The 9,926-nt window shown below is 49.2% G+C and overlaps 1 protein-coding gene across 1 annotated transcript; it reads left to right on the top strand.

The window, feature by feature from the left end:
* The first annotated feature begins 260 nt into the window (after positions 1-260).
* Positions 261-4,068, top strand: LOC309398772 (noggin-2-like). Its single transcript, XM_081965967.1, has one exon. The coding sequence runs from the start codon at positions 1,873-1,875 to the stop codon at positions 2,518-2,520; it is 648 nt and encodes a 215-aa protein (XP_081822093.1). The 5' UTR covers positions 261-1,872; the 3' UTR covers positions 2,521-4,068.
* Positions 4,069-9,926: the final 5,858 nt, after the last annotated feature.

The following is a 9,926-nucleotide window of genomic DNA, read 5'->3' as shown; positions in this document are numbered from 1 at the left end:
CGGGTCCTGACGCTCGCGTGTGCATGCATGTGTGCGTGTGGCCAAAAGGGGGGAGGGGAAAGAAAGAGCCCCCCCCTCCATGAGATCGGAGGGGAGGGGCGGCGCTAGGACCCAGTCCCCGGCCGGCCCCACAGCTTCCCTGGAGGGCAGGGAGGGGAGGGGAGGGGAGGGCCGCTCCGTTGACACTTGGCTGCCGCGGAGGGGGCGATATTTAACTTGGGCTTCGGGCGAGCCCGGCGCGGCAGACGCGCGCTGGCTGCAGAAGCGGAGCGAGGCGCGGGAAGGAACCGCCGCCGCCGCCGCCGCCGAGGGAGCGCGCCCGGGGAAAGCAGACGCCAGCCAGCCAGCCGGCCAGCCGCGATCTGAGCCCAGCCAGCCAGCCGCCGCAGCGCATCAGCCGCCTCCTCCTCTACCTCCAGCTCTTCTCCAGCCCGCGAGACCCGCAGCGGGGACCCCGGAGGACGCCCACCGCGATCCTGAGCCTCCTGCGCCCGATCCTGAGCCCCCCTGCGCCCGATCCGGGCAGGGTGAGGAGGGGTCCCTCCGAAGACCCGACCTTCTCTTCCACCGCCACCGCCCCCACCCCAGCATCTTGGGGAAAAGCGCTTCTCCGCCGGCGCCCGGAGGATTCGTGTCTCCTCCTTGGATTTGCAAGCGGGCGCCCGCGATGCTGAGCGGCGCCCCGCGACGGAGGGAATCGGGGCGCTGAACCCCCGGAGCCAGCTGAGCCGAGAAAGCTCCGCGATGGAGCCCCGCTTTGCGTCGGCTTCCCGGGGAGTCGGCGCCCGTCCTTATTCGAGGAGCTGAAAGGAGAGAAGGGGGCACAGGAGGAAGAAAGAAAGAAAGAAAGAAAGAAAGAAAGAAAGAAAGAAAGAAAGAAAGAAAGAAAGAAAGAAAGAAAGAAAGAAAGAAAGAAAGAAAGAAAGAAAGACCCAGACGCCCCCACCTGAAAAGTTGGAAGACCCCTCCACCTAATTCTTCCCAAAACTGGACGCGTTTCTCGGGACCTGAGGCACCCTTACTAACCCCCCTCCTCCTCCTCCTCCTCCTCCTTCCCCCGTCCCCCCTCCCTCGCTGCCGCCAAGACTATCCCCCCTTTTTTTTCACGGCTTCCCCATCTATAAAAGAAGGTTTTATTCTGGGCCTCCCATCTCACGCCAAACTCTGCCATGCAGTCTAGACATGTTGCCGTGGGTTTAAGTCCAGCTGTCACCATGGGGATGGACTCGGGACCGCTGTGAATTTTTGGGAAGAGAGAGAGAGAAAAAAAGGAGGAGGGGGGAAGAGAGAGAGAGAGAAGAAGAGGAGGAGGAGGAGGAAGAAAAAGGAGGGTGGATGGGCTTTTCTTTTTAAAACCAGGAGCAAAAAGAAACCGCTTGCCCTTTGGGGGGTCTGGAAAAGGGGGACCACTGCTCCCTGCCTCCCCCCCCCAAAGGCCATTGGTTCCTGCCCTGCCCTCCCCCCTCTCCCCAGGCCCCCCCCCCTCGTTTCTGGCACCCCTCGTTTCTTTTTTCCACGCTGGGAGGAGCAGCGTAAGAGAGACCTGGCGTCCATCGCATCTGTCACCTAACCCCTGGGCGAGCTATTTAAAGCAAGGGGCCTTGCTGGATTTTGTCTCAACCTATTTATGCATCGCTTGGACTTGGCACAGGGGTCTCCGGAAGAATAACTCTCCCCCCCCCGCCCCCCGCCCCACTCAAGGCTTGGGAACAATCGGAAGAGACACACAGAGAGAGAAAAGCTATATCTTAGCACCAGCATCAGCAGCAGTATCCACCATCCGGCTGCCTTCCTTGCTTGGGCTGGTCTGGGCAAACCAGTCTCCAAGTGACACCCCCCCCTCCCCACACCCGGGGTGGGGGTACCGAGAGCATGAAGGCCCCCCAAGCCCTCCTCGTTTGCTCTTCTTTGGCGTGGCTACTTCAACCGGGATCCTTCCAGCCTTACCTTCGGCTACGCCCTTCCCCGAGCGACAACCTGCCCATCAAGGATATTATCGAGCACCCGGATCCTGAGTATGACCCCAAGGAGCAAGATTTGGACGACCGGACTTTACGCAAGAAGCTGGGCAGCCACTTCGACCCCAACTTCATGGCGGTGGCAGCTCCCGCTCAAGGCAACCTCTCCAGCTTGGAACCTCTGCACAAGTTCAAAGGTCAGGGGGCTTTGCCCGGCGAGCTGAAAAAGCTGGACCTGGCCGAGACGCCCTATAGGACCAAGGTCAAGATAGGTAAAAAAGCCCGGCGGAAATTCCTCCAGTGGCTTTGGGCTTACACCTACTGTCCGGTGATGTATACCTGGAAGGACTTGGGCAGCCGTTTTTGGCCTCGGTACATCAAGGAAGGGAACTGCATGGCCGAACGGTCTTGTTCCTTCCCGGAGGGCATGTCCTGCAAACCCATTAAATCAGTCACCAAGACCTTCTTGAGATGGTACTGCCAAGGATGGTCCAAACAGAAATATTGCACGTGGATCCCCGTTCAGTATCCGGTGATTTCAGAGTGCAAATGCTCCTGTTAATTATGTGGGGAGAGAGGGAAGGTGGAGGACTTGGGGTGGGGGAGTGGGGAAACGTGGAACGCCCCCCCCCCCCACACTCCTGGATGGATCACACAGCATGCGTGATGGAGATGGGGGGCTTTAGCTCCCGAGAGCCTCCGGGAAATGCTTTTGAGATGTGGGGAAAGGAGGAGGACGTGAGGTTTCACTCCATCGTACACCCGGGTTCCATCCAGAAAGCAGGCTGAAGCATCGGGAGAAGGTGGCTAAGAACTCAAGCCACCTGGGTGAACGGACTTGACAGGTGCCAATCATCCTCCAACACTCCCCCAGCGAAGCTTGGAGGGTTGAAATGAAAAAAACAAACAAACGTTGAGAGAGTCCTGACAAAGAGACCTATGGACACCAATCGGTGTTTGCAAGACACTTTGCTTCGTCGTTTCTCTGTCCCCTTCCCCCCCTACCACTTGCACTGTTGTTGTTATTGTTTTTTCCCCCTTCCCTCCCTTCCTGCTTCCCTCCCTCCCTCCCTCCCCCTTCTCTCTATTTTTTAATTATTTTATTTTATTTGAAAATGGGAAATGAAACCCCAGAAGAGCTGCAGTGCAGGCCACAAGGAAAAAAAAAAGAGAGAGAAAGAAAGCTAAGCACTACATGGAGATGTTTATTTTTATACGTATTATAGCGTTCTAACAAAATTTAGACTTGCCGCCCGCTGTAAATAGAGAGAGTTTTAAAGGAGGAGGGAATCCTGTTGTGGTTTTGTTGTTGTTGTTGTGTGTATTTTTTCTTAAAAAATTCTTGTTATTAATAAAAAGAAAATAACAATGCAGGACCACATATTGAAGCTTTCAACCATTTTGAAACTGCAGTTTCCTTTGTCATATAAGAAAGAGAGGATATTTTCCCAAAATGCTGGTTTATAATGCCCAATCCTTATCACTCCTTTAAAATACCCTGGTTTCTGATTCCTGCACTCCGGATCGTATGTGTTGTCTGTTCTAGACGTGTTACCCATCTTCAGGCGAATTTTCAGAGTTGTCTAAGGTTCTGGTTTTGTTTTTTTAAATGTATATTGAATAAGGATATTTTTTGTTTTTGTTTTTAAGTATATGTTGTTATGAAAGAGTGGTTTTTTGGGGTGGGGTGGGGTGGGGTGGGGACACCTTTAGTAATGTAGAGATGTTAAAAGAACTTTCTCGTGTACAGTTTTATTTATTTTTAATGTTTGTGTATAGAAAGGCGGGGAGGGAAAGCTAGAGATATTGAAAATGTTTACTTGAATATTCTTTGGACAACACATCGGTGTACATATCAGCCGTGACTGAGCAAAACATTTTTAGCAATAAACTCTATCTTTGAAGAAAGTGCCCCCATGGTGTTTTAAAGATCTCTGAGAAATATGGTAGCGAAAATCGTCTTGGGTAGGGATCTAAAAAAGGTTCACTAACACCGCAATCAAATATATACAGGTTGTCCTCAACGTACAACCACAGTTGAGCCCGACATTTTTGTCCCTAAGCGAGACATTGGTTACGTGAATTTTGCCCCATCGTACGACCTTTCTGGCCGCAGTCCTTAAGTGCATCGCTGCAGTTCTTCTGTTAGTAGCCCGGTTGTTAAGTGAATCTGGCTTCCCCTTTGGATTTTGCGTATCAGAAGGTCGCGAAAGAGGATCACGTGACCCCCCACCCACCCACCCCCTGGGGCACTGCAACCGTCATAAATATGAGTCTGTTGCCAAGCATCTGGCTCGCGACCGTGGGGAAACACTGCAACGGTCATAACTGTGAAAACTGGTCCCGAGTCCCTTTTTGTAACTTCAAGCCATCACTAAACGAACGGTTGTAAGTTGAGGACCGCCTGGGATGACTTTATAGCCTACGTTTTAGATTCCGGGTGATCAAAATTGTCTCCAGTGATAAGTGGCTTTGCATATTTGCCCTGTGACAAAGGTTGCTAAAAAGCCTGGACAAAATCCCCCTAAATTGTGAGCGAGACAGACTTTAAAAATAGAAGAAATTTTTCCCCCCCATTCTTGAAAGTCAATTTGCCAAAGTTGGAGGGATATCGGGAAAACCTTTGACCTGTTCTTACAAATGGCTGCTGTTACTAATCTTGCGTGTGAAAGTGAGTTCACTTGGAAAATGTGTGTCCCGATCTGGCTTTGTTTCCTCTTTCGTGTTGGGTGAAACAAATTGTTGTAATTCCTATTAATGGAAAAAGGAAATGGGGGGTTTAAACTGTATCCCAGGAATTTGAAGTCTTGACTGATGACTGTTAGCCAGGTTGATTTGCTTGGGACACCTGTTCAATGGATCTCATCCGTATTTCTGCCCCTGACTTTGGGAAATCCTGAATTCCTGGTCTCACTTCTAAAGTTGCAATGGGATGCATTAAGAATCTAGCACAGTTTCACACTCTTTTAAGTTGATAAAACTGTCCCTGCGCATTCTCCTGAACGCTGATGCATCTGTTATTTCTATTTATTTGTCTGCAATTCTGCAAGTCAAGTTTGTAATTTGTGCATTGAAAAAAAAATACTAGCAGGGAGGGAGAAGACAGCCTTGGTGGCGGAGTTTCCCCTAGAATTAAATTGAACTTGCTTTTGTGCAGTTTTTTTTTTTTAAAAAAATCATGTACACCAGAAGGAAAAAAATACACACAGCATTGTACTGAGCTTGTGTTTTTGTGATATTTCACAGGGGATTGTGTGAATCTTGATGCAGCCATATCTGAAGACCACATCTGGATTTTTGCTTTCGGTGTGTTTTATCAGTAATTTTGCAAGTGAATGGACGAGAGCAAGAACTGCAGAAAGTGGAATGGCCTAGGTTCTTACTTTTTGCAATTATTAAGAGAAAGAAAGGGGGGAAGGAAGGAAGGAAGGAAGGAAGGAAGGAAGGAAGGAAGGAAGGAAGGAAGGAAGGAAGGAAGGAAGGAGGAGAGAGATGGTGCTTTGGAAAACAAGTTTACCCCCCTTCTTTGTGGCAGCCCCTCAAATACTGGAAAGAGACTTTAAGTGGTATGGACTTCAGCTCCCAGAATTCCCCAGCCTTCACTGGCTGGGGAATTCTGGGCATAGAAGTCCACACTTCTAAAAGTTGTTGAGTTTCAATTTCAGTAAACCAAACCTTCTTTCTTTCCAGTATTTGAGGGGCTGCCACAAAGAAGAGGAGGTCAACTTATTTTCCAAAGCACCATCTCTCTCTTTCTCTCTCTCTCTCCCTTCCTCTCCCTCCCCCCTCTCCCTCCCTTCCTTCCTTCCTTCCTTCCTTCCTTCCTTCCTTCCTTCCTTCCTTCCTTCCTTCCTTCCTTCTAGAGCACCTCATCTAGAGATGAAGGTGCTGGATTATGATCTTTAAAAAATCTTGAGTTCTAGTCCTGCCTTAGGCACAAATCCAGCTGGGTGATTCGTGGTCACTCTTACCTCAACCTAGGGAAGAAAACTCTCTAATGACAAGCTACTTATAGGAAAATCAAGCCAGGGAAACTGCAGGGACTTGTCCAGTCATCCCCAGAAGTCAACAAATGACTTGAAGGCACGCATTTAGATCAAGATCACAGACATGTCAAGTTCTTTCAGGTACAAATAGTGCCTATTTGTCATGAAATCAGATCTTATTAAAGAATAGAACAATAGGGCTGGAAGGGACCTTGGAGGTCTACGAGGCCAAGCCCCCTACTCCTGCAGGACCCCTTATGCCAGTGATGGCACGCGCACTCGTCTGGCACGCAACCCAGAAGAGCAGCTGCCCGGGGAGCTTGTGGGTGCTGGGAAACGAACTTCTGGTTTTCAGCGCGTGCAAGTTAGCGTGCGCCAGCTAGTTTCGGTTACTGGCGCACAGGCGTGCCCGACGATCAACTGGCCAGCGCGCATGCTCACACCAGAAAATGGAAGACCAGCTCTTCCAGTTTCTGCCACTGATGCATGCATGAAAGTCAGCTGATCCTCGCGCGCACATGCATGCCAGGGACCCCGAAGAAGAACGAGCAATGCCACACGTACCTGGTGACATGGCTCCAAGTGCCATCATGGCCTTATGCCATTTCAGGCAAATGGCTGTCCAGTCTCTTCTTTAAAACCTCCAGTGATGAAGCACCCACAACTTCCAGAGGCAAGGAGTTCCACCGATTAATTGAACAATTGATTTCTCCTTAATTCTAGGTTGGACCTCTCTCTCTCTCCCCCCACCCATTACTTCACGTCCCTTCCCTCGGGGGCTTTGAAGAATAGGTTGAAAACAGCCTACCCCCTGCCCCTTCTCTATGTCAGCCCCTCAACTATTGGAAGACTGCTAGTTAATCTTCTGGATAATCTCCAAAATCTTGGATCTAGAAGGAGCTGAAAATCTAGCATTCAATTATTTGTGACTTACTGTTAAATTGGTTTTCTGAGAGCTATCTGATCTCCTTTCTCCCAGAACACAAGACCAAACAGCTAACCATCCCTTTTACAGATAAAGGTAAAGGTTCTCCTCGCACACATGTGCTAGTCGTTCCTGACTCTAGGGGGTGGTGCTCATTTCCGTTTCTAATGCCAAGAGCCAGCGCTGTCCGAAGTTGTCTCCGTGGTCATGTGGCCGGCAGGACTAAACACCGAACGGAACGCAGTTCCCTTCCCACCAAAGGTGGTTCCTATTTTTCTACTTGCATTTTTACCTGCTTTCGAACTGCTAGATTGGCGGAAGCTGGGAGAAGGAACGGAGGCTCACTCCATTATGCGGAGCTAGGGATTCGAACCGCCGAACTGCCGACCTTTCTGATCGATAAGCTCAGCGTCTTAGCCACTGAGCCACCACGTCCCTTTTACAGATACGATGACCTTCGAAATAACCATCTGCATCGTGTCATTCATATTTTTATTTATTTCCATTTCTTTTGCACGTCTATAGGAGATTTCTGGATACTCTTTCAACGCCACCCCTCTTCACTCTATCTCTTTCCATTCTTGCTTCCACACTTCATATACAAGCACGGCTCGACATATGAACACAATGGAGCCCCAAATTTCTGTTGCTAAGCAAGACAGTTGTTAAGCGATGTTTGCCTCCCATTTTATGGCCTTCCTTGCCCCAGATCTTAAGCGAGTCGCCGCAGTTGTTCAGTTAGTAACACGGTTGTTAAGTGAATATGGCTTCCCTATGAACTGGGCCTCTTAAAAGGTTGCAAAAGGGGACCACGTTTAGTCATGCCGGCCACATGACCACGGAGACGTCTTCGGACAGCGCTGGCTCTTTGGCTTTGAAGCTGAGGTGAGCCCCGTCCCCTAGAGTCAAGAACGACTGGCACATATGTGCGAGGGGAACCTTTATCTTTACCCTCTATTATGTGCATCTGTGGACATGTCTCCCCTCCAACCCCAAGTTTGCGTTTCTCAGAACTCAGGTTCTAAAACATGACCTCCAGATCAAAAGCCTGAAGATATTCCCCCCCACCCACCCCAAGGGCATTAGTGAAAAAAGATGGGACCGTACTTAGCAGCGTAGTGTTTACTATGGACCGCAGTTCTGTTACTAGTAGCAGCAAACAAAGAGACCTTGCGGCCAACCTTTTATCCCTTAGCCGACATGATACCTTCCGCCAATGTGTTCAAACCGATGGCATCTGTTGGAGATGCTTTAATTTGGGATTCCTGCAGGGGGTTGAGATGGATGACCTTAGGAATCCCTCCCCTCTCCCCACCCGAGCATTCTGAGCATTCGTCCTTTGAGCAGAGGCGAATTTGACATTTTTTTCCCCCCTTAGGTGCTATTAACACCTCCCAGAGGCAGAAAAATATCACAGGTGATTTTTACCCCCCAATTTAAAAAAAAAAAGACATTAGCAAGTGATGCTCGCTTTCAATTCCTCTGCATCTAGTTAGAGTTTCATGGACATGAGCATCATCAATCCGGGAGAAAAACAAGTCTAATTTGTGGGGGGGGGGGAGAGAACCATGTGTTTTACATCTCATTGGCACTTCGTGATGACTTTCTGGGATTAGACCTTGAGGTTTCAAAATTAAAATATCCCCTGGTAGAAATAACAGCTGGTGTGAACCACACCCTCAAAAGGAAAGCTAATATAACCGAACGGAATAGAACAGAACAGAAGGGACCTTATAGGTCATCTAGTCCAACCCCCCCCCCCTGCCCAAGCAGGAGATCCTACGCCATTTTCATCTGACAGGTGTCAGTCCTTTCTCTTCTTGAAAGCTTCCAGGGATAGAGTGACCACAAACTTCTGAACGCAACGTCTGTCCCGTCACACGGTCATTAAGCGAATCTCCCCCGCCCCTGCTTGTACTCTGCTCGTAGAAGCCAGCTGGGAAGGTGTCAAAGAGAAATCCCGTGACCCCGGGATGCTACACAATGCTGGTTGCCATGTTCCCCGTGACCATGCTGCAACGGTCAATAGTGCGAGGACCAATTGCAAATCACCTTTTTTTTTCAGTATCGTCGTGAGTCGAGGGTTACGCATGGACATGTTATTCCCTCTCTTTCTGACCAACACCCCTCCCCCCCTCTGGCAAATTATTTTCATTTTCTTGTTCTCAGCTTCGTTAAAAGTTAAATTGTTTGGTTTTTAACAGATCCTTGAAGTTTACAGAAATGTTGTTTGTGCCTTCGGAAGTGGGACAAGAGATGGAAGACTTTCGAAGGAATGTTGACGTTTGCAAAAGAAGTTTTTTAAAAATAAAAAATAAAAAAAAATAAAAGCCCCAGCACTATTAACAAGGGGAGGTCTCTCTCTCTCTCTCTCCCTCTCTCTCTCTTTCTTTCCCTGTCTCTCTTCCTCTACCTTTCTGTCTCTTTCTGTTTCTCTCTCTCTCTCTCTCTTTCTTTCCCTGTCTCTCTTCCTCTGTCTTTCTGTCCCTTTCTGTTTCTCTCTCTCTCTTTCTTTCCCTGTCTCTCTTCCTCTGTCTTTCTGTCTCTTTCTGTCTCTCTCTCTCTCTCTCTCTTTCCCTTTTTCTCTCTCTCCCTTTCTCTCTCTCTCTCCCTCCCTCTCTCTCTCTTTCTTTCCCTGTCTCTCTTCCTCTGTCTTTCTGTCTCTTTCTGTTTCTCTCTTTCTTTCCCTCTCTCTTCCTCTGTCTTTCTGTCTCTCTCTCTCTCTTTCCCTTTTTCTCTCTCTCCCTTTCTCTCTCTCTCTCTTTCCCTGTCGCTCTTCCTCTATCTTTCTCTCTTTCTCTCTCTCTCTCTCTCTCTCCCTTTCTCTCTCTCTTTCTTTTTCCCTGTCTCTCTTCCTCTGTCTCTCTGTCTCTTTCTCTCTTTCTCCCTTTCTCTCTCTCTCTCTTTCCCTGTTTCTCTCTCTCCCTTTCTCTCTCTCCCTTTCTCTCTCTTTCCCTGTCTCTCTTCCTCTGTCTCTTTCTCTCTCTCTCCCTTTCTCTCTGTCTCCCCTCTCTCTCTCACACACATACACACACACACTCCTGCCAGGCAGGGCAG

Source organism: Natrix helvetica, assembly GCF_964273705.1.
Source record: "Natrix helvetica genome assembly, chromosome: 13".
Taxonomy (NCBI): Eukaryota; Metazoa; Chordata; class Lepidosauria; order Squamata; family Natricidae; genus Natrix; species Natrix helvetica.
This window is presented reverse-complemented; position numbering and strand designations above follow the sequence as displayed.